At 56.8% G+C, this 23,762-nt stretch overlaps 2 protein-coding genes across 2 annotated transcripts; one reads left to right on the top strand and one right to left on the bottom strand.

The window, feature by feature from the left end:
- Positions 1-6,761: 6,761 nt before the first annotated feature.
- FSTL3 (follistatin like 3) lies at positions 6,762-12,386 on the top strand. The gene is made up of 5 exons (XM_063110777.1): positions 6,762-6,937; positions 8,172-8,357; positions 10,360-10,575; positions 10,740-10,967; positions 11,070-12,386. The coding sequence occupies exons 1-5, from the start codon at positions 6,826-6,828 to the stop codon at positions 11,126-11,128; spliced, it is 801 nt and encodes a 266-aa protein (XP_062966847.1). The 5' UTR covers positions 6,762-6,825; the 3' UTR covers positions 11,129-12,386.
- A 978-nt stretch (positions 12,387-13,364) lies between these two features.
- On the bottom strand, positions 13,365-18,080 carry PRSS57 (serine protease 57). Its single transcript, XM_063108933.1, has 5 exons — positions 18,002-18,080; positions 17,429-17,582; positions 16,776-16,920; positions 14,682-14,945; positions 13,365-13,523 (listed from the first exon to the last, which is right to left on the bottom strand). Exons 1-5 carry the CDS (start codon positions 18,078-18,080, stop codon positions 13,365-13,367), a joined length of 801 nt encoding a protein of 266 aa, XP_062965003.1.
- Between the last annotated feature and the right edge of the window lie 5,682 nt (positions 18,081-23,762).

The raw sequence follows: 23,762 nt of genomic DNA, 5'->3' as shown, positions 1-23,762 counted from the left end.
GTAGAGAACTTGTTTTGATTTCACAGATGGGACTTGAGAACTTCAGACTATTGAGTTGAAACCAGTTAAGACTTTGGGGATCGAATGAACATAATTACCTGTGAGAAGGACATGAATATTCAGGGCCAGGGACGGAACGATAATGATTGAATTCTGTCCCCCAACTTTCATGCACTACAAGCTTGATCCCCACTGTGACCATTGGGAGGGTGGAAAATCCTATCACGGTCATTGAAAGGTGGAGTCTTTAAGAGGTGGTTGGGTTGTGAGGACTGTGCATAGTGCACGGATTGACCCACTCGCTGAGTAATAAGTTGAAAGATTCATGGTGGTCATGGGTGTGGTTCTGATGACTTAAAAGGAGCCAGCTGAGAAGCTCGGCTCTCTCTCTGCTCTGCCGTCTGCCACATGAGACCCCTGTACCACTGTTGCCACCAACGAGGCCCTCACCAGATGTGCTCCCTGCACTGGACTTCCCAGCCCCCAAAACTGTAAAAAATAAATACTGTTTCTTTACCCAGTTCTGTGTATTTTATTATAAGCAAGAGAGAAGACTACTACAGAAAACTGATACCAGAGAAGTGGGTGTTGCTTGTAACAAATGCTTGAAACTGTGGAAGTGGCTTTGGAACTGGGTGTTGAGGAAAGGCTGGAAGAGTTTGAAGGAGCAGCTAGAAAAAGCCGGGTGCTGGTGGGAGTCTAGGAGACAAGAAAACCAGGGAAAGCTTGGAGCTTCTTAGAGACTGGTTACGTGCTGATGAGCAGAAAGCTGATAGAAATGTTGACAGCAAAGGCCACTCTGAGAAGATCTCAGATGTAAATGAGAGGGACTTATTGGAAACTGGGGCAAAGATGACCCTTGCTATGAACTTTAAAGGAATTTGGCTGCATTCTGTTCACGTCCAAAAGTTTCATGGAATGTGGAGTTTCAAGATGCTGATCCACGGTATTTGGTGGAAGAAACTTCTAAACTGCAAAACATTCAGGAAACTATGTGGGGACGTGCGACAGCTTATGCTGACTGATGGTGGCAAAGGCACGATACAGCCAAAATTCATAATTCAAAGGGAAGCAGAGGGTAAAGATATGGAAAATTTGCAGCATGGCCATGTGGTAGGTAAACAGAGCATTTTCAGGAGAAAAATTCAAGCGCATAGACCAGCACCTGTTTGCTGAAGAGATTATTAGTACAGAAGAAAGGGATTATCAAGAGAAGGAATAAGGCCCTGAAGGCATGGCGTAAGTCTCTGGGGTCACCTCTCCCATCAAGGTCCAGAGGCCTGGGAAAGCCGAATGGTCTCAGGGAACAGACCCAAGACCCCTGCATGGGCTGCCTGCCCAGGGCCACCTTGGGATGCTGTTCCCGACACCAGCACCCCAGCTGCTTTGGCTGCTCCCACCTTGACTAAATTGTCCTAGGCAGGGCTGGACCTGCAGCTTTGGAATCTGCCAGCTGGAAGCCTTGGCAGCATCCATATGGTGTTAAGTCTGCAGGCTCCCAGAACACCAGAACTATGGAAGCTTGGGCGCCTCCTCCCAATTTCAAAGAATGTACAGAAAAGTCTTGGGGCCCTGGAAGAGATCTGTCATGGTGTGGAGTCACCACATCGAGCCTTCACTAGAGCAGTGCCAAGTAGAAATGTGTGGTCAGAGTTGCAGCACAGAACGCCCACCAGCACCACACCTGGTAGAGCCAAGGGACTGGGACCGCCATGGAGACCCCAGACCTGTGGAGCTACCAGAGTGGGACACCAGCCTGGGAGAGCTGAAGTGTGGCTTCAGACCAGGACATCTATAGGAAGGGAGCTGCCCTAGGACTTGGTGACCCAACCCCCGCATGAGCATAAGACAGGGTGTTGAACATGGAGTGAGAGCACGTGATTCTCCAGCTTTATGATCTGATGCCTGCCCTGCTGGGTTTTAGACTTAATTAGAACAGGTTACCCCATTGTTCTGGCCTATTTCTCTCTTTTTGAATGGAAATATGTACCTTATGCTTATCCCACCATTGTATCTTGGAAGTAGATAACTTGTTTTGATTTCACAGATGGCACTTTGGACTTTTAAGGAGAAACAAGTCAAGACTTTGAGAATGTAATTACCTGTCAGAAGGATATGAACTTTGGGGGCCAGGGATGGAATGATAAGGATTGAATTGTGCCCCCCAAGTTTTATGCACTACAAGCTTGACTTCCACATTGACTGTTGGAACGATGGGAAATCCTATCATGGTCATTGAAAGGTGGGGCCTTGAATAGGCCATTGGATCATGAGGCCTGTGCCCAGTGAGTAGATTGATCATTCACTGAGTAATATATTGACAGATTCATGGTGGTCATGGGCATGGTACCAATGGCTTTAAAAGGAGCCAGCTCAGAAGCTTAGCTCACTCTCTCCTCTGTCATCTGCCATGTGAGACCCCTGTGCCACTGCCACAAACACCAAGGCCTTCATCAGATGTGCTCCCTGGACTTTGGACTTCCCAGCCTCCAAAACTGTAAGCCATAAATATCACTTCTTTATAAATCACCCAGTTCCAGGTATTTTGTTATAAGCAAGAGAGAGGGACTAACACAGAAAATCGGTACCAAAGAAGTGGGGTGTTGCTTACAACAAATACTCAAGAATGTAGAAGTGGCTTTGGAACTGGGTGCTGAGGAGAGGCTGGAAAAATTTGAAGGGACAGGCTAGAAAAAGCTGCTGCCTGTGGGAGTTTAGAAGACGAGAAACTCAGAGAAAGTTTGAAACATCTGAGAAACTGGTTACGTGCTGATGAGCAGAAAGCTGATAGAAATACGGACAGTAAAGGCCACTCTGAGGAGATCTCAGGTGTAAATGAGAGGGGCTTATTGGAAACAGGAGCAAAGATCACCCTTGCTATGAACTTTAAAGGAACTTGGCTGCATTCTGTTTGTTCCCAAAAGTTTTACGGAATGTGGAACGTCAAGGCGCTGATCCAAGGAATTTGACAGAAGAGATTTCTGAGCAGCAAAACCTTCAGGAAGCTATGTGGGGACTTGCAACAGCATATTCTGAGTTATGGTGGCAAAAACATGACATAAATCCAGAATTTCTGATTAAAAGGGAAACAGAGGGTAAGAGTTGGAAAATTTAAAGCCTGGCCATATGGTAGAGAAAAAGAGAGTATTTCAGGAGAAAAATGCAATGGTGTAGACCAGCAATCATTTGCTAAAAAGATTAGTACAGAAGAAAGGGAGTATCAAGAGAAGGGAATAAGGCCCTAATGGCATTGCAGAAGTCTCTGGGGACACCTCTCCCATCACAGGCAAGATGCCTGGGAAAGCAGAGCGGTCTCAGGGAACAGGCCGAAGGTGCCCTCCATGGACTCGCTGCCCAGGGCCACCTTGGGAGGCTGCTCCCCACACCAACACCGCAGCTGCTTTGGCTGCTCCAGCCTTGGCTTGACCCCAGGTGTGGCTGGACCTGCAGCTTTGGAAGACACATGCCGGAAGACTTGGAGACATCCACATGGTGTTGTCTGCAGGCTCACAGAATGCCAGAGCTGTGGAGGCTTAGCAGCCTCCACCCCGATTTCAAAGGATGTATGGAAAAGCTTGGGCACCCAGGAAGAGATCTGTCATAAGGGTGGAGGCACCACAGACAGACTTCACTAGAGTAATCCCAAGAAGAAATGTGGGGCTGGAGTTGCAGCAGAGAAGCCCCATCAGCGCTATGCCTAGTGCAGTTGTGAGTGGACCAGCACGGACACCCCAGACCTGTGGAGCTGCCAGCGTGAAATGCAGCCTGTGAGAGCTGAAGCGTCACCTGAGACCAGGAAAGCCACAGAAGTGGAGCTGCCTGACGACTCGAGGACCCGTCGCCTGCACCAGCATACAGAGGACGTTGTGTCATGGAGTCAACGTACAAGATTCACCAGGTTTAAGGCTTGATGCCTGACCTGCTGGGGTTGGGACTTGTTTAGGACCTGTCACCCTTTCTTTTGGCCTATTTCTCCTTTGTCAAATGGAAATATGTACCCTATGCTTATCCCACCATTGTATCTTGGAAGTAGAGAACTTGTTTTGATTTCATAGATGGGATTTTGGACTTTGGACTTTTGAGTTGAAACAAGACTTTGGGGAGGGAATGAATGTATTTACCTGTGAGAAGGACATGAACTTTGGGGGCCAGGGATGAAATGAAAGGATTGAATTGTGTCCCCCAAGTTTTATGCATTACAAGCTTGATCCCCACTGTGACTGTTGGGGGGGGTGGGAAGTCGTATTATGGTCATTGAAAGGTGGGGTCTTGACAAGGTGATTGGATTGTGAGGACTGTGTCTAGTGCATGGATTAATCCATTCTCTGAGTAATAAACTGATAGATTGATAGTGGTCACGGGCATGGTTCTGAAGGCATTAAAAGGACCCAGCTGAGACCCTGCACCACTGTTGCCACCAACAAGGCCTTCACCAGATGTGTTCCCTGGACTTTGGACTTCCCAGCCTCCAAAACTGTAAGAAATAAATACTGTTTCTTTGTAAATCACCCAGTTCCAGGTATTTTGTTGTAAGCAAAAGAGACAGACTAATACAGAAAATTGGTGCCAGAGAAGTGGTGTGTTGCTTATAACAAACACGTGAGAATTTGGAAGAGGCTTTTGAACTGGGTCTTGAGGTGAGGCTGGAAGAATGTGAAGGAGCGGCTAGAAAATGCCTAGGTGCTCGCGGCAGTTTAGCAGACAAGAAAACCAGGGAAAGTTTGGAACTTCTTAGAGACTGGTTACATGGTGGCAAGCAGGGTGCTGATAGAAATATGGACAGTAGGGCCAGCCCGTGGCTCACTTGGAAGAGCATAGTGCTGATAACACCAAGGCCACGGGTTCGGATCCCATATAGGGATGGCTGGTTAGCTCACTTGGGAGAGCGTGGTGCTGACAACACCAAGTCAAGGGTTAAGATCCCCTTACCGGTCATCTTTAAAAAAAGAAAGAAAGAAAAGAAATATGGACAGTAGACAATGAATTGACTGTACACATTTACAATAAAGGATATTTTTTAAAAATAGAAATATGGACAGTAAAGGCCACTCTGAGAAGATCTCAGATGTAAATGAGAGGGACTTATTGGAAACTGGGGCAAAGATGACCCTTGCTATGAACTTTAAAGGAATTTGGCTCATTCTGTTCACGTCCAAAACTTTCATGGAATGAAGAATTTCAAGATGCTGATCCACGGTATTTGCTGGAAGAAATTTCTTAACAGCAAAGAATTCAGGAATCCGCACAGTTACTTGCAACAGCATATTCTGAGTTATGGTGGCAAAGACATGAAATAGGCCAGAATTTCCAATGACAAGGGAAGGAGAGGGTATAGATTTGGAAAATTTGCAGCCTGGCCCTGTGGTAGAGAAGCAGAGCATTTTCAGAACAATTCAATGGCGTAGACCAGCAAGGGTTTGCTGAAGACATCAGTACAAGAGAAAGGGATTGTCGAGAGAAGGGAATCAGGAGCTGGCGACACTGAACCTGGTTGCAGGTGCTTTGTTAGGAGCAGCAGAGATGGACCAGACAGGTGACCAGGCACAGGCATCCCCAGGAGATACCCAATGGCCCCCATCACCTCATCCGGCATTTTCCTTGAAGCAGTGATCACTCTTTGAAGTTACACATTATTATTTTCTTTGTCTATATCAATCGAATTTATTGTCTAAGGCCCTCCAAACTATGAGCTCGGTGGGGACGGGACTGGGTCTGCCTTGGTCACTGTGGTACCCCAACATCCTGCACGGTCCCTCCTGCCATCGGGAGACGTTCACTGATTCTTTCTCAGAAGCACGAACACAGAGGGACTCCACAGAACCCACCAGCACTTCACGGGCACCTTGACAATGTCAGAGGTCCCCAAGACAGAAGGAGAGAAAGCAGCCGGCTGCCCCGAGGCCCATCTGATGTCGCCGTCATAAACTGTGGGAAACACCTCTGCTTGGGCAACGCGGGATTCCAGAGTGGCCGAGGGCTGCAGAGCCACCGAGCACGTGCTGCGTCTCACAGGGGAAAGGAGAAGCAGCTCGGAAACACTACATTCTTGTTGCTGGGGCCTGGGGGCACCGTGTGCCAAGTGTGGGGCCTGATGCACGGCCTCCCAGGCAGTGGCAGGCTCTTTGGAAGCTATTACGGATGTTTTGGGGACTAGCTGTGTCTCGGGTCTCTCCCCGCCGCACCCCACTTCGCCTCCACCCCACTGACTCGCTCGCGCCCAGCCGTGTGCACTGGCGGCCGGGTGCAAGGGGCGCGGCTCGCAGGTGAGCAGCGGGCCACGAGCAGCCGAGGCCCGGGCATGCGGGGCACGTAGGGCTGAGGTCGGGCTGGGGGCCCAGGACAAACTTAAGCCACACAGGTGACCATGTGCAGACCTCGACGTGGTACACATATACCCAGACACACTCCCCATGGGTCCCCTGTTAGTTCACAGCCCAAGACCCCAAAGCCACAGTGACACCTCCCGGCGCCCCTCTGTCCACCCAAAGCTGTCACCACCTCGAACTCACACCCAGGGTCACAACTCGGCCCCCCGGCCCCTGGCTACGCATCTTCCCAGATGCGGTCTCCGGCTCCCGCATGTGACCCCGGCTGCCCCCACCCGCTGCCACCCCCGGCGGCCAGGCCCTGCCCCTGCACAGGGCCGCGGGACACAGCCTCGCCCCCGGCCATTCACGCGCGCGCCCCGCCCCGGCTGGCCCCGCCCCCCCGCGGCCAGCGGGACCTTTATAGGGAGCGCGGCCGCCGAGCGCCGCAAGTCGGTGCCCCGGTGCCGCCTCCGCCCAGCTGCCCGCCCGAGTGTCCGCCGCCGTCTCTGCCTTCGCCATGCGTTCTGGAGCGCCGCGCCGACTGTCGCCACTGCCCTGGGTGGCCCTGGCCTGGGCCGTGGGCTTCCTGGGCTTCCTGGGCTCCATGGGCTCGGGGGACCCGGCGCCCGGTGAGTGGGGCGGCCGGAAGGGGCGGGTGAGGCGGGCCACCCACGTGGGCCTGCCCGGAATGCGGCCGGGGGACCGGGGCGCAGGTTGATCCAGGAGGGCCAGGGGCTCCCCTCCCCCAGCCCCAAAGGGCCCGAAGGAGGGTCACCAGGAGGTCAGCAGAGGGAGGTTAGTAATCACGATGACGGCTGACACTTATTGAGCGCTTAGTGTCTACCTCTTCCTCCGTGAATCCGTGGAACAGCCCAGCAGTGTGAGAACCCTCAACACTCCCGTTTTCCAGATGGGGAAACTGAGGCTCAGGGTCATACAGCCTGTAAGTGGCAAAGTCAGGATCCAAACTGGGACCCCATGGGTGGGTCCTGATGCCCCAAGAGAGGCGGTGCTGGGTGGCTGGACCCAGGACCTCCATCTGGAGTCTTAGATCTTCCCCAGTCCGGCTTAGGTAGCCGGGGCATTGGGCATCTCATACTCTCTGGGAGATGCCAGGCAAGAAACATCCCGACCCCTGGCCTCAGTTTCCCCTTTTATAAGATGGGTGCCAAGGTACCGGGTTCCCAGAGACCGTCCCTGGAAGGCGCTGGGCAGCATCTGAGAATGAGTGAGCACTCTGGGGCTGGGGCTGGGGCCATTCCTGCCCCCACCTAAGGGTGAAGGAAGTAAGGACCGTCTGCCCCCGTCCCACGCATTCTCCCCCCCAGCAGCCCCACCCCAGCCCCGCAAAGAAGGGACAGCCGAGCCCCCTCCCCGAAGGCCGCATCCCCGGGGAGGCAGTGAGCTCATGCAAGGGGAATGTTCCCAAGTTGGAGTGAGTAAGAGGCAGCCGGGCGGGGGGGCTGCCAGGCGAGGGGGCTCCGCGTGCCCACGGGCGCTGTCTAGACAGAGGGCAGAGGCGGGAGAACAGCTCCGGGGCCCACTGACCCTACATGTCCAGTGCCTGGTATTTGACCCTGCTGTTTGACCGTATGGGCGGGATGCCAGGCCCCAGGCCTGGGGGCTTGGAGGAAACGGGGAGAGTCTCCCTGGACGGGGGTGGGGGGTGGAGCTCTGAGAGGGGGAGGGATCCCCAAAGTCTCCGGAGCCAGGGTTGGGGTACCTGTGGTATTCTCTATCCCTCCTTCCTGGGTTGGGAGTCAATCATCCCCTCCACAGCTCCTGAGAACTGACTGTGCATACCTGGGGGCCGGGAGCTGGGTATCAGGAGTGGCCTATAGGAACTGTCCCTTTCGCCCACAGCTGGCACCTGCTGGCTCCAGCAGGGCCCGGAGGCTACCTGCAGCCGGTTGCTGAGGACGAACGTGAGCCAGGCTGAGTGCTGTAACTCCAGCAACATCGACATCGCCTGGTCCAACATCACCCAGTCCGGGAACAAGATCAATCTCCTCGGCTTCCTGGGTGTTGTCCATTGTACCCGGTGCAAAGGTGAGACCCTGGGCAGTGGCCCAGGTCAGGGGCAGGATGGGCGCCTCTCAGCTTAGGACCAGCAAAAACAAATCAGTGTGGTGGAAGATGGAACACACAGGAGTGAGCTCCGGGGCGTGCAGGAGGCTGTGCAGGGGCCTTCTCAGTTCCCAGGATTCAGCCTCCTGACGCTGAGGTCTCAAGGAGAGGTTGTGACCATCCCTAGCTCGGTCTCCAGCTTCTGGGCCTCTCCTCACACCGAGCCCTCTGCCTGGATGGCCTTTCCCACCTGTATCACCTGGTAGAGATAGACTCGGCTTACACCTCACTTCCTGACTGGCCATTCTGGGCTGTAACTCCCAAATGTCCACACCAGGTCCCTTAACTGCACATATTCCAGGGGTCTGCGGTGGGATTGCAGCCGACTGTGTAACAAGCGTGTACCTTCTAGACTACATGCTGAGAAATGCTGCCTCCTACATCAGACCAGGAGCTCTCTAAAGGCAGAATGAATGAGTCAGACGTATTCTCTGGCCTGGAGGGTGGATGAGAGGACCCTCCTAGCCGTCTGTGGTCAGGGCCGAACCTGCAGGGTTCCAGAGGGGGTGTCCGGACGTGACTTGGAGAAGGTGGGCATTCCAGCTGGGGTGTTGGGGGATGATTAGGAGTTCTCCCACTGGAGAAGGTGCAGGAGACATATCGGCAGACACCATGGCCCAGGGTCAGGCCCTTGTGGGTGGGGTCAGGTAGGGGAGCAGGAATGAGGCAAGAATCAGAGAAGCCCAGCCGGCCACTGGGACGTGATTAATCCCAGACCAGCCTGGCTGGGTGGTCCTGAATTCACTGCCACGCTCCCCCACCCCACCCCCCTGGCTTCGGGGAGGAGGACAGGCTTCAAAAGTATCTGGCCTGGGCATGAGATGGCCCCGGACTCCCCTCCTCCACATGGCCCTGGGGATGGGACCTCAGACCCCCCTTCCGTTCCGGCTTGCGTGAAGCCAGCCGCGTGGAGCATTTCCAGATGTGCGTGTGGGCGGGCTGCGTGGGAGGCGCCCAGGTGCGGCCCACATGCCCTGGCAGAGGCAAGGTGGGGGTGCTGGCCATTCTCTTAGGAGTGTCAGCTCACCCCGTAAAGTGGGTTCCCGTATCAGCCCCACTTTACACACTGGGAAACTGAGGCTGGAGTGTAAACTCAAGAGCCGTGCTCAAGAGTCCGCCCTCCAGACCCACAAGCAAGAGAACTGGAGCGGGTGGGGTCCCTCTGGGGTCTGGCCTTAAATTCTCAAGTTGAGGTGCCCCTGACTCCCCTATATTCACAGCTGTGGCTGGGCCTCAGTTTCCCTGTCTGTCAAGTGGGAACTTGGGGAGATGCGGTGAGCCTGGGAGGGCCTGGGACGTGATGATCAGCGCATTAAAAGTGAGGGCGGGAACCCCAGAGACAGGCTTCTGCTAGCTGGGCCTCAGTTTTCTTACCTGAGAAATGGGGCTGCAGAGGGGGAAGGCTTGTTTCAAGGGGCTAGAGCTGTGCGAAGCCCCCTCCCCGGGAAATGCTTCTGAGACGTGGGGGGTGGGGGGCCCGTCCCGCCCTCACTGACGCCTCCTCCGGGGAGGTCCTGGCAGCCACCGGAAACAGACGCTGCCGGCGTTCCCCAGCCCCGCGCCCCCCGCCCCCACCGCTGACGCAGCCGGGCCCCCGCCGGCCTTCCCAGAAACGCGCGTAAATCAGGGCACAGACGTCAGCCCAGCTGCGGAAGGAGAGCGGGACGAGGAAGCCGGAGCTCTGTCCCCGGACGCCGGATTCCGGGCGGGCGGAGAACACCCGCCACGCACCCGGGCCCCGCGGAGCCCCCCATCCCCAGGCGCAGCCCGGCCTCGGCTCGTCCCCGACGGATCCGCACCCAGACCCCGAGCCAGTGCCCCTCGGCCCCGGACGGCGCCCCTGTCCCCATCCTTCAGAATCGGGGGGCGGGGGCTCCCTCGGCGCTGCGCCCCCGCCCCACGCGCGCGTGTCCTGCGTCCGCAGATTCGTGCGACAGCGTGGACTGCGGCCCGGACAAGGTGTGTCGCGTGCTGGGGGGCCGCCCGCGCTGCGAGTGCGCGCCCAACTGCACGGGGCTGCCGGCGCGCCTGCAGGTCTGCGGCTCGGACGGCGCCTCCTACCGCAACGAGTGCGAGCTCCGCACGAAGAACTGCCAGGGCCATCCCGACCTGCACGTCATGTACCGAGGCCGCTGCCGCAGTACGTGGGGCGGGGCCGCGGGGCGGGGCCGCCGGGCGTGCGCGTCACGCGCCGGGGCCAAGGTCGCAGTACGTAGGGGCGGGACCCCGAGGCCATCGGGCTCCTCCCTGCGCTCCGGGTTGTCGAGGCTCGGAGGCCCCTGACCCGACCCTCCCCGGCCGCAGAGTCCTGCACGCGCGTGATGTGCCCGCCGCCGCAGTCGTGCGTCGTGGACCAGACGGGCAGCGCGCACTGCGTGCTGTGTCGCACGGAGCCCTGCCCCGTGCCGTCCAGCCCCGGCAAGGAGCTTTGCGGCAAAAACAACGTCACCTACCTCTCCTTGTGTCACCTGCGCCAGGCCACCTGCTTCCTGGGCCGCTCCATCGGCTTGCGCCACGCGGGCAACTGCTCAGGTGCGGGCGCAGGGCGGGGGCCCAACCCGGGCCAGCCGGGTCTAACCCCCAGCGCCTGCGCCGAGTCCTCATCGCGGTCTTTCTCGCCGCCCACCCTTGCAGGCCCCCCACTGCAGCCAGGTGCCCAGTCGGCCGAGGAAGAGAAGAGAAACTTCGTGTGAGCCCGCGGGGCGGGCCTGAGCCTGGCGTTCCAGGCCTCCCCGTTTTATTTATTGCCACAGCAGAGTCTAATTTATGTCCATGGGCACTCCCCAGAGCCTGGGCTGGGACCACTTGGGGATCCCGGAGTCCCCCTGAGGATATCTTGGAAGGATTTAGGGAAGGAGGCCAGGGAGCAGGGTGGGTGGGCGGGAGGGGACGGAGCCGCAGGTACCTGGCCTCAGCTTTCCGGGATTTTTCTGGGAAGCTTCTGGCCCTGCCGCCCACACCCTGCGGCCTGGGAGGACCCCGTGCTTGTGCTTGTTTGGGGATAAGCGGGTGGAGATTCCCTGCTGGTCATTTATGAAAAGACTCGGCTGGCTTTCCCAGCTCCCAGCCTTCTAGAGCAGGGACCTTGGGCTGAGGCCAGGAGGTGAAAAGGAGGTCCGTCCTGGGCGTCTATTGATGAGCCTCAGAACACGACAGCCTTGGCCCGGACCAGACAGGCCCTTCATGAAGGCCAAGGAAGCAGCCACCCCGGTCCCCTACCAGCCCAAGAACTCCAGGTTTCCCACTGCCCCTACTCCTCCTGTACATCCTGGGAAAGCCTCTGAAAAGCCCAGTGTGGACTCTGGGAGGGCGCACAACAGACCCACCCAGCCCTTTCCCAGCTGCAATTCATGTGGGTTCCCATCGCGACACTGCGTGGCCTCAGATGGGGAGCGGCTAGCGTCAGCTCAGAACAGGGCACTGTGTCCGGCAGTGCCTGATCCACTTGGGGGGGGACCCTCAAACCCCTGCTCAGCCACTGGCCCATGACTCTTATACATGAAATGCCCTGGAGCCAGGTGTCCCTGCGGCATGCTGAATGCTGCGTCTTCCACAGGTGGGGGTTCAGACTCGGGGCCCCTCGGTGCCAAGTGGCACATCCTAGCTGGGCCTTAAGACCCAGCTCCCACTGTACCCTCCTTGCCCGCCAGCATAGCTGAGGGTGGCCCGGGTGGTGACACCAGCCAGGTGCTGGTCTTGGATCAATTCCCCCAAGACGGCTCACCCTCTATTCAGTCTGGGTTTTTGCTCAAAATCAATTGCCCGTGCTCAGACCAGATACTGGGGGAAGGGGAGCAACGGGGAAGGAACCCAACCCCCCAGGTGTGCCTTACCTGTGATGCCCAGAAAAGTGTCCTTGAGCAGGAGGATCTGCCTGAACCCCCTGACCAGGCATCCTCCCCCCACCCTGGGGTCCTGTGTCACCAAAGAATTAAAGACTGAAAAAAGCCACTTCGGGTGTTCAAGCCTCAGTTTGCTTCCTTTCTCTGGACTCTGTGCCACCCCCATCAGGCTAGGGGGTTACCAGCCTGGGGTCTGGGGTGGTGAGTGGGGGGTTCTTGAAAAATCCAGAGGAGAGACGAGGGCAAATGTCCTTGGGGCCTCAGTGTCCGCCTCTGGGCAGTGGGCAGCAGCCGGGGAGAGGCCGGCGGGGTGGGGGGAGAAAAGAGGCCTTGATGTGGTCCAGAAACAGAGGCCTGGCCTTGAAGGATTAGGCAGTGCAACAATAGCAATACGATAATAATGGTCTGTGACGGTCATGACGGATGGGACTTTCTATGTGCCAGATGCTACTCTAAGCAGCATGAGGGCAAGGCTTGGTGTGAGGTCAGGCCAACTTGGGATTCCACACTGGAGATGGGGAGACCCCCCTGCTGTCCCAGCAGCCCCCCTGCTCAGGGAACTCAAAATTCCCCAGCCTCAGTCTCCCCGTCTGTCCACCAGCATGGTTAGTCAACTGTAGAGTGGGGGAACGGCATTTCAGGCAGGGAGACCTGCAGGTGCAATGCCGGGGGGCTGGCCGGAGGGAAGGCTATAAAGTGTTGTGGGGGCATCCAGAGGGGTTTGTGGTGGGGCTGTGAGAGGGTGGAGAGGGGTCCAGGGCAAAGGGAACACTGGGGGAAGAGGAGAGGACCCTGCAGCTGACTGGGGGTGAGGCTGGCACCCAGAATGTCTGGTTAGTCACTCAACATTTTACTCCATTTGATTTGGCCCTTTTCATTTGGAACAAATGCCCCTTACCACCCCCCACCACCACCCTCAGCCCTGCACTCCAGGCTTCCTGGGCTTCCAGGGATCCCTGCCCCAGCCAGAGAATATTCCAGGCCCGGAGCTGATGGTCACCATTTGCCATCCCACTCGTATACCCAGCAAGGCTGTGGTTCAGGCAGCTCTTGTGGGGGGCCCAGTGGTCCTGGGTGGGGGGCCAGGCTATGGGCTGCCCCGCCGAACCACGTCCCAGATCCAGGCCACAAAGGCAGATACCTGTGTGTACACATCGGGAGTCTTGGGGTCACCACACCAGAGGCCAGAGAAGGAGACAAGGCCATGGGCCCTGCTCCTGCACACCAAGGGCCCCCCGGAGTCCCCCTGGGGAGAAGGGAAAGGCAAGGTCAGGGCCCCTCTCTGGGTCTCATTTTCCCCAAAGGAGCTTCTACAGGTCAGTGTGATCACACACACACACCCTTTTTTGTTTCCTCGGTGGCTGGCAGGTGCAGGCACGAAACGCTGGACCTTGGATTTGTCAGCACCACGCTCTCACCAGCTGGGCTAACCGGCCAGCCCCAACCACCGCCCTTCCTCAAAACCCTTCCATGACTCTCTAGTGCTCTTAAAGTGAAAAACTAAACCCACCTCTCTGCCTTCAAGGCCCTGAGGACCCAGCCCCACCCACCTCTCTGCCTTTCTCTGCTCATAACTCGCTTGGTTCTGACCACATCAGCCTCCTCTCTGTTGCGGCCTTTGCACACCCTGGAGACTTGTTCCTACCCTCTGCCAGACCTGCTTTTACAGACGCACAAGTCCACGGTGCTTTGTGCAGTCGCGACCTGCACGGCTGTACACAGCAGGCCTCCGACCAGTCCCTCAGCCTGGCATGAGGCTCCTCCAAACCTCAGCTCCAAGGTGCTCTCTCAGAGAGACCTCCCTGAATGCTCACTCTAAAATCTCTGACCCCAGTCCCACCACCCTAACTGCCACCTGGAATCCGCTCTGCCCTATGAAGTAGGTCCGATAAGTGTGGCAGTTTCACAGATGAAGTGAGTCCCAGAGAAATGAGGTGACTTTTCCAAGGTCACACATCTGGAAGGTGGCACAGTCTGGACTGGACCCAGGCAGCTGGGCTCCGGAATTTGTGTTCCGAACCTTGTCACTCTTTTGCCTAGAACAGAAGACGCTCCAGGCTGAGCATCTTCCCCGGCAACAGGGCCAACGCTGCTGTTAGCTCACAGCATACGAGGTCTTAGGAGCAGGCGCTGCCTCCTGCAGGCCTATTACTGCCCCTTACTGGACGCTGCTTATAGAAATATTCAAGTCTCCAGTGCTTTGTGCAGTGCACAACCTACACAGCTGAACGTGGCAGCCCTGCATGACCCTCGTCAACTCTCTGCCCTTCCTGGGCCTCAGCTTCTGCATCTGGCCAAACATCAGTGGAACTTAATTCTCAAGGCTCTGCCCTGCTCTGACCCTCTCTGTGGGCCTAGGTTTCCCCATATAGTCAATGGGTGGGGCAGAGAGTCAGTATCTTACCGAGCAGAAGCCATGCCTCCAGCGGTCGCCACTGTGGGTGCAGAGCATGGCAGGGCTCAGCTGGCCCCTCCAGGAGCTGTTGCAGGTGTCCAGGCCCAGCACTCGGACCTCAGCCTCCATCAGCCCAGGTGGCAGGTCCTCAAAGTTGGACATGAAGCCCCAGCCAGCCACCTGGCACCGAGCCCCGGCCATCGGTGGCCTAGCATTTCTCCGAGGAAGCCTCAGCAGCCCCACGGCAGGACCCAGGACAGCAGAGCCATTCAGCTGCAGGGAGAGTGTTGAGTTTAGGGCCACCCCCTCCTCCCCAACGCCCACCCACCTACCATGGCTCCTGCCTCAGTTTACCCATCTGAGACACCTGGTCTGCTTGTGGGAAGAGAAGATTCACAGCCATCATTAGGCTCTGCTGGAAGGCCCTCCTTCCCTTGTCACAAGAAGCCCCTGCCCATTAGGCCTCACCCACCTTGGACCTGGACCCTGGCCTCCCCCAGCCTCCAGACCTCCAGTGGCAGGTCCTCAGCTGCCCAAAGGATCTCTCAAACCCCATCTCCTTCTCTGCTCTAAGCCCTCTCATGGCTCCCCATTGCCCTGGGATAAAACCTCTGGGCCCCCCTCCACATGGCACCCTCACGCGGCACCCTCTGCCCGAGCACTGTTCCTACTCAGCCCGCCACCTCCTCCACACCTCTCCAGACTCCAGGGTGAGATAGGAACCCCCTCTGACCTCCCATGTGTCCCTGCCAAGGCCGATTTACCAAGCTGCCACACCGTGTCAGGCCAAGGGCTCTGGGGAGCCCAGTAACCATGTCCCTGGTGCCTTGAATACAGCTGGTGCTCAATCAATGGTTATGGAAGGAATGGCTCAGACCCCTGGTATTGGGGCTCACTCCATGGCCTTGGGTATATCCCTGACTGCTCTACCAGCCTCGGTTTCCCCATCTGTACCATGGGCTGGGGAAACCAGAGCAGGGCTCCTAGGCTTTGGGGTTTCACAAATGAGGAAAATTCACCCAAAAGCTTTGGCTGCTGACACTCGTCGCCTCCATTTTATTTTGTTAACAGAATGCTGCACCCCCAAGATGTCCAGTGCAAGAGACCATTACTGTCCTGTTTTATCTTTACCACATTTGTAGGGCATGTTTGGGATATTTCTCCTCTAAAAAGTAGACCCTGAGCAGTGCCTGGAATTTAACTTGGGGTTCCTGGGTGGAAAGCTTAGGGAGAGGGGTGGCCCCTGAGCAGGAGGGGGCGGTGTGAGGTCAGCCCACGTGGTCATGGCACACGTGGTCAGGGGGTGAAACACATTTACAGGAGGAGCCACTTCTCGCCCAGAGAACTCCACAGAGAGGCCCAAAGGGGCTCCTGCAGCACAGGGTGGGATCTGGGTTTTTAATGGTGGCCCTGGAGTCTCGGTCACTCCCTCTTTCTGTGCCTGCTGTGTGCCTTAACGGCCGGCCAGCCCAGCAGTAAGATGAAAAAAATCCCTGTCCATGAGATCCGGAGAAGGCAGTACATAGCGGCCATGGTGAGAAGTGAATCGTGCAGGTGCTAGCAGTTGAGGACTGTGCCAGACCACAGACAGGACAGGGCAAAGGACAGCAGGCTGCAGAATGCGGGGCATGGTCAGGGGAGGCCTCCCGGGAAGGCGACGTTTGAGCAAAAACTCGAAAGAGAAGAGAGGAAACCCTGCTGTGTCTGGGGGAATGGTGCACCAGGCAGGGGACACAGCCTGTGCAAAGGTCTGGAGGTGGGACCATGTTGGGGATACTGATGGAACATAGATTGCTGGTGTCTTGAGTGGGGGAACTGACAGGGCAGGTGTGGAGGTGACAAGTACAGATTAGCAGGGCCTGTGAGTACCAAGAGGACTTTTGGCTTTTGTCCTGAAGGAGGTGGGAGCCATAGAGGGTTGTGAGCAGAGGAGGGATCTGACCTGTCTCCGGAGTTCACAGGGGACCATCTTTCCCCCCACCCCACCCCCGGCATCTGGCCAGTATGGGGTCCAGCTGCTTTTAAAAACAGAAGTCAGATCATAGTGAGTGGCCAGGGACAGCCAGACCTGCCCACATACCCCCCGCCTACCCCATGTCTCACCCGCAGCAGACAGATGTCATTGGCGTGGGTCATGGGCCGGTAGTCGGGGTGTGTGACGAGAGCCGCGATGCTAAACACCTGTCGCGTGGGCTCTGAGGTATGCAGGGTGTGAGCCCCCAGCACCACCAGGCCCGTGCGGGGGTCTCTGCAGGGAGGGGAGGGTGAGCGAGGCCTCAGTGTCCCCATCTGCAAAATGGGGTCACAGCAATCCAGCCCCTCCACAATGATTATTCCATCACAATTGTATCAACTCCCATAGATGCAGTATTAATTTGAAATATTCTTACAAAAATGTAGTTACAATGAACATAATGCTTGTTGTATTTACTATAATTCCCACCTCAATTATAATATCAACTACAATCGTTTCCATATTCATTTTGGCAATTGTAACGATCTACTTAGAATGGATAGCAGCATAGTTACAATATTTAATTGCAGTCTTGATGGCTGCTTCTCTACGTCTCTCCACAAGCCCCTTCTCTATTTTCTCTTTGCTGCCTGGTAAGTCTGGCCCCCCACGAGGATGGTCTCTTCTGCACAAGCCCCCTGGCCAGGCAATGGGGATGGGGTCCAGGCTGCCCCTGCGTGTCCCCGGCTGCCCCACTGGCCTGGCATCCAGCTTACATGGCATCCCAAGGGGGGAGGCTCACCTGTTGCTGAAGCAGTGGGCGGCAGAGACCACCCAGCGGGCTCGCAGCAGGAAGCCCCCGCAGTGGTGCTGGCCCTCGAAGCTCACAGATGCCATGTAGGGCCAGGAGTGGGGGGTCACCTCATGGCCCCCAATGATGTGGGCCCCCCAGGAGTCTGCGATGGGGGGACAGCCTGCGTCAGGGGTGCCGGATGGATGAAGGGCTCGCAGGGGCAGCGTTGGCATTGGACAGGGGTGGGGGTTCGGGCAGGGGAGGAAAGAAGTCAGAGGGAGACACAGAGAGACCAGAGAGCAAGCTGGAGACAGAGGGGCCAATACAAGCCCCCCAAGTGCTCTGGGAGGGGCTCCAGACCCTGCAGAACCTGGGCCTGGCCAAGACCCCAGCTGGCCCCTCCCCCATCCCCAGTGGAGGCCCAGAGAGGGGCAGCCATCGGGGGCTAAGTAGGCGGGGGCCCGTGCGTGGGTTCTTGAGGTACCTGGGAGGTTCCTGGGTGGGGCCCCACTACAGGGTCTGACGGGGGGCTTGGGTGGGATGCCTGGGGGATACTGGGTGGGGGGTTTGGGGGGTCCTCACCGGGGGGCCTCATGAGCAGCGTCAGGATGGTGACCACAGGGAGCAGCCAGAGGCCCCAGCCCCCTGTCCCCAGTGCCATGGTGGTCACAGGCTGGAGTCTCCCTCAAGAGGTCTGAGGGAGCCAACCGCCGGAAAGGGGGAGCCGGGCTGTGGCCTGTGGTCGGGAGGCCTTGGCCCCGCCAGCAACACCCTGTGCCCAGCGGGCGTTTCTGGGAAATCAGATGATTCGGCCGTCTTGGTCATTGACGTCTTGGCAGGTGAGGCCAAGAAACAGGACTGTGGATGAGAGCGTGAGGTTCTGGGGGTCACCGTGTGACCTCAGGAAGTCACTTAACCCCTCTGTGCCTCAGTTTACCCAATGCCCACACGGCTACGTGAGTGTAGGCAGCTTCCTCAGTGCCTGACTCACAGTCCCACCCAACGGGAACCTGCAGCTCTCCCAGGGGTTGCAGGTGTCCCTAGGGCCCCCGCCCTGCGTCTCACTGGCCCTGCGGTCCTGGGCATGCCTCACGCCCCCTGAACCTCAGTTTCCCTATCTGCAACATCAGAGCTGACCTCAGGGCTGTGAGGGCAAGAAGGGCCAGTTTTCTGGAAAGCTCTGATTATTGTGGACTTTATTTATTGAGCGCCTGCTGTACACCGGGCCTTGTGCTAGGAGCTGGGAATCCAGCAGTGACTGAGACCCCAGGGGGCTGACATTCTACAGGGTCCAGATGCCATCTGGTGGGACACGGGCTGTGCCGGGGTCTCTTCACCTGTGAGATGGGAATTTTCCTGGTGGCCAAGCCTTGAATGAGATCATGTACATAGCGAGCAGAGCACGTGGGGGGCGGTTGTCATCACAACAGTGGTGGCAGTGGTGCGCTGGTCAGTGTTTCACTATGGCTCAAAGCCCTGGTTCAACTCCCACCACGGTCAATTTCAGCTCGCCAGCGGGAAAGCCCTGAGTGCCGAGCTGAGCAAAATAGCTCAATCAACCAGCTCTCGCGTGGGCCAGTGCAAGCCGACCCCTGCAAACCACTGGTGGTGGTTATTGCTGTCGCCACTGTGGAGACACATCTGAGGTGCGTGGCCTGGCACGGAGGTCAGGGGAGGCTTCCCGGAGGGACAGCTTCTAAGCTGACACTGGGAAGACCCCGAGTGAGTTAGTGGAAGACAGAGGGGGAGGGCACTTCCAGCAGGGGTACCAGCAACTGCAGATGCCTGGTGGCTGGAATAGGCTAGCCGATTTGGGGTCATGGCTGAAGCACAGACTCTGGTGGCCCGAGAGCACAAAGGTGGACAGGCACAGGCCATTCAGGGCCTTGAATAGGGGGTCGAGAGGCAGGGTCTTCTACAGGCACCAGGGAGCCATGGGAGGCTGTAGAGCAGGGAGGGAATGGGCCTTGGTGAGCTTCAGGGTACACTCAGGTCAGAGGCTCTTGTGCCACCCTGGAAAGTCTTTATTTGAGGTCAGGACCACCCCACCACCACCATCAGTGAGCAGCATTCACCCAGCCCTGCTGACACCTTGCTTAGTCTTCTGAGAGAGAAGAAATTGGTGTCATTTTAAGCCACTTAGTTCGTGGGAGCTCGTTGCAGCGGTGGCAGGAAGCCAGTACAACCTTAAGAAACATCCAGGAAGGTGGAAACAATGAGGTCCGCATGAAAGCCGTTTCCAGGGTCTGGGGGCAGTGTGGGACCCCTAGCATGGCCGCACACATCCCAATGACAGTTTAACATTTGCTTGGGAGACTCTGTGGTGGCTTCTGTCTGCTCTAATCTGCTGGAGCCGTCTGGCACCGCTGTGTCCCCAGGACTCGGAAGACTCTCAAGTCTACACTGGGGGTCCCCCGGTCTTGGTTATCTCTCACCTTCCCCAGCTGCCCCCCAGATCTGCACCAAGGCAGAGATCTGGAAAATCTCCCCCAGCCACACACCCCGCCAGGGTTGGGATGAATATTACCTGAAGATTCAGATGTGTGGAACTTTATTTACCTCAGGATGTCAGTATTGTGTCTATCCCCATGTTACTGATGGGGAAACTGAGGCACAGGGAGGTTAAGCGCTTTGGCCAAGGTCACACTATAAGGGAGCAGTGGGGCCTCGGGCAGCCCCCATTGTCTCTTCGGGGGCTGATTCTACCCAGAGTCGGCCCGTTTCCTTCCCCTTTGGTGAAAAGTTGTGAAACAAATAACTGTCCTTTGTTGTCTCAAATAACCAAGCTCCCAGCATCCCTAAGGAGTGGGCTGGCTGGGGGTCAGTGTTTTCACTTCCCAAATGGAGGCACAGAGAGGGGAGCTGCGTTGTGTGGGGCTGCACAGCAGAACCCAGAACTCCTGGACTGTGATCCTGAAGGTTCTGTCCATGGAGGATTTGGATGGCTGTTTCTACCCTCAGACACCAGTCAGTGCAGAGACTTGACAATGATGGTGATGATGACAACCGTGACAATAGCTCCATTCACTGAACACTTTTGTTATTGATTTGTTGGAGCTCTTTATATATTGAGGAGAGTAACTCATGACCACATAAGTTTGTTTTCTTGAGCAAGTCTCAGGTACAGAGGACACAGCCCCCCTTGGGAGTGAGTTCTGATTCTGATTATCTGCAGATGGGGACACCGATGCTGATGAGTCGGAGCTGGGTAGCTCTCAGACCTGGGTGGTCTCCATCCTCAACTGCAAGGGCCAGGCTCCCAGGGCCATGGAAGAGAGTGGGGGTCGTGGTTCCCAGCCTGCTGCTCCATGACGTGTCTGGACACTGGGCTGGGCCTGCAGTTCAGGCTACGAAGCTGGGGGAGGGGTTGCGCCCTTTCCTCCAGGATTCACTCCTTCCTGTGCTGGGTTCATCCCTTCTCGACCCCTTTGGGGGGCATGTGAAATGTGAGGTTACGGCACTGTACTAGTCCGTTTCCGTTGCTTATAACAAAATACCTAAAACTGAGTGATTTATAAAGCAAATGAAATTCATTGCTTACAGTTTCTCAGGCTAGGAAGTCCAAAGTCTATCTGGTGGCAGTGACAATGACCCAGGGGTCTCACATTGCAAGATGGTGGAAGCAGAAAGAGAAAGAGAGAGAGACAGACAGACTCTCCCTTCTTTTAGAGCCCTCAGAACCACGCCCCTGACCACCATTATATAACCCATTCCCTACTGCAGGTCCTACAGTCTAATCACCTCTTCAAGGCTCCACCTTCCAATTACCATAATAGGATCTCCCGCCCTCTTAACAGTCACAGTGGGGGTTGTTTCTAATACATAAAACTTGGGGAACACAATTCAAGCGTCGGTGAGTTTTGGGGGGACATAACTCAATCCACTACAGGCACCAACAGTGCCTGATGGGACTGGCCCTCTAGTGGGTACAGGGGTGTTGTGAGGGGGCCAGGGTCCGAGGCTGTCTGGACACACTCTGAGAAACAGGCCAGTTGTGTGCCTTGCCCTGGCACATTGGTGCCAATAATAGCAACAGGGGTAGTAGCAGTGATTCCTGAGCCCCTGACCCATACACGCATCACCTGGTTTCCTCCCCTAAAACGCGAGGGCTGTTGTCATCCCTACCTGACAGGTGAGGAAACTGAGGCACAGAGAAGCCCAGTGGCTTTTCCAAGGTCACACAGCTCATGAGAGTCACGGACTGTCTTGCTCACTCCCTTGATGGATGTCTGTGGAGCACACATGCAGTCAGACCCCGGGGATTGTGACCTGAACAGCTATAGGTATAGAGAGTGCAGCTCTGGGTATGCAGTCGGTGCTCATCACCTGCACTAGAGTAGGATATGCAGTCAGCGTTCATTGCCTACCCTGGAGTGGGGTATGCAGTCGGCGCTCACTACCCAGCCCGGAGTGGGGTATGCAGTCAGCACTCACTACCCAGCCCAGAGTGGGGTACACAGTTGGTGCCCGTCCCACAACCCTGAGCAGGGTATACAGCTGGTGCTCAGTAGGTGAACGGCCTCAGCAGCCCAGAGCAGCAGCAGAGGGTTCAAGCAGGGGCGGGGGGGGCATCGAGAGTCCCTGAGAATTTGAGAGAAGCTCAAAATCTTCCCAGAAAACCCCCAGGGTTTATGTGTGAGGCTCAGAGACCCCCTCACACGTGCCCCGTCTTGGTCTCTCCCTGTGACCTCGGGTGACACCTGGACCCCGTATGGGGTCAGCGATGATAGCTACCGTCAATCGATCGCTGCCTCTTTGCTTTAAACTCCTCTCTGCATTTCTCTAACTTCAAGAAGTGCGTAGTCAAAGGACACTGCTGCTTCTTTCTTGAAATGGAAGGTGCCCCCTTGAGAACGCCCACAGCGCCACCCAAACCCCTGCTCTTCCCACCGCCGCCCCGCCCGCCCGGGGCCCCAGCCGCCTGCCCAGGTCAGCCTGGGGACGTGGTCGCCGTCCTTCCCACAGGAGCTGCCACGGCCAGAGAAGATGAGAAAGCATTTATTCGTTCACTCATTCATTCCACGAACATTCATGGAGCGCCTCCTGTGTGCCGGCGCTGCTCTGGGTGCCAGGGACACAGAAGTGGGGGAGACAGGCAGATTCCTGGCCCCGCGGAATTCAGGGGAGAGACGGGAAGGAAACGCGGAACACAATACATTAATGACACGGTCTGTTAGAAGAATTAAGTGGGAAAAGCACAACCAGGACAGGCAAGAGGAACAGGGAAGGGGGCTGGACTTTAAAACAGGGTCCCAAGGGGACCCAATAACCCAAAGGAGAAGGCAGGAGGGTCTTCCTAGAGGAAGACCCAGGGAGAGCCCGTGTTGGGTATGGACCCGGGAGAGGTGAGGGCAGAGACAGCTTGCCCGGACTTGGCTCAGCCTTGAGAGTCAGGCTGCAGGGCACTGGGGAGCCATACAGGGCATCTGAGCAGGGGCAGGTCAGGGCGGATGCCTCTGGTGAAGGAGAGCGGAGCGCGGACATGAGGTAGGCAGACCAGGAAGGCTGCAGAGGGACAGGGGGCACAAGGCCTAAGCTGGAATCAGGGCTGCGGGGAGGTGACTAAGGGACAGAGGAGGACGGGGGTTTGGGGTCCACTCAGAGCTCAGTGTGAGCCCTCCGCAGAGTCCAGGCCCACAGAGGATGTCCAGGGGGTGGCCGGAGCTGAGCGGTGGGTTGGAGCAGGGGCCGAGAGGTGGCGCCAGACCGCTACCCCCAGAACACGGATGGGAGCTGCAGTGCATTGTGGGTTAGCTGAGCAGGTGGACGTGGGCAGTGTGGACACCCCCCAGGGAGGGAGGTCAAGTGGAGCCACTTTCCTTTGGCCCATGACACCCCCCACCTTGCCCCATTTCCCTGGCTCCTGTGGCACCACCTCCAGGCAGGTGTGTGCCTGGGTCTGGGGTGCGGATGTCACCTGCTTTTGTGCAGGGACTTGGGATCTGCGGGGAGGACTTCTGCTTTTGCTCTGGGGGAGGTGGGAGCCCTGGGAGGTTTGGGGCTGGGGAGATGGGAGAAATGTCCCCAGCAACCCCTCACCCTCCGCACACCCTCCTCCACTTCCTTATATTACAAAACAAAATGCATCCACTACCCTTCCAACTATGAATCATTTATTTAGGAGACAAAAACACCATTTTTCCAGGGACAGGACTTCTGTGTCCCTGATGCCTAACAGTGCTAGGCACACATTAGGTGCTCAATAAATGTCTTTGGACTGAAAGGCTGAAGAGCAGGAGGAAACTACCCACAGCTCACTTTTACTGAGCGCCTAGTGCAGGGGCAGCAAACTATGATCCTCAGGTCAGATCCAGCCCACTGCCTGTTTTTGTAAATAAAGTTT

This window comes from Cynocephalus volans, chromosome 10 (genome assembly GCF_027409185.1).
Source record: "Cynocephalus volans isolate mCynVol1 chromosome 10, mCynVol1.pri, whole genome shotgun sequence".
Lineage (NCBI taxonomy): Eukaryota > Metazoa > Chordata > Mammalia > Dermoptera > Cynocephalidae > Cynocephalus > Cynocephalus volans.
This window is presented reverse-complemented; position numbering and strand designations above follow the sequence as displayed.

Coding starts and splice junctions, on each gene's coding strand:
- FSTL3 (XM_063110777.1), top strand. CDS start 6,826: ATGCGTTCTGGAGCGCCGCGCCGACTGTCGCCACTGCCCTGGGTGGCC. Junction 8,358..10,359: donor CCATTGTACCCGGTGCAAAG/GTGAGACCCTGG, acceptor CTGCGTCCGCAG/ATTCGTGCGACAGCGTGGAC. Junction 10,576..10,739: donor GTACCGAGGCCGCTGCCGCA/GTACGTGGGGCG, acceptor CCCCGGCCGCAG/AGTCCTGCACGCGCGTGATG.
- PRSS57 (XM_063108933.1), bottom strand. CDS start 18,080: ATGGCACTGGGGACAGGGGGCTGGGGCCTCTGGCTGCTCCCTGTGGTC. Junction 14,946..16,775: donor ATGACATCTGTCTGCTGCGG/GTGAGACATGGG, acceptor CTCTCCCTGCAG/CTGAATGGCTCTGCTGTCCT. Junction 13,524..14,681: donor GGAGGCATGGCTTCTGCTCG/GTAAGATACTGA, acceptor CCTTCTCCCCAG/GGGGACTCCGGGGGGCCCTT.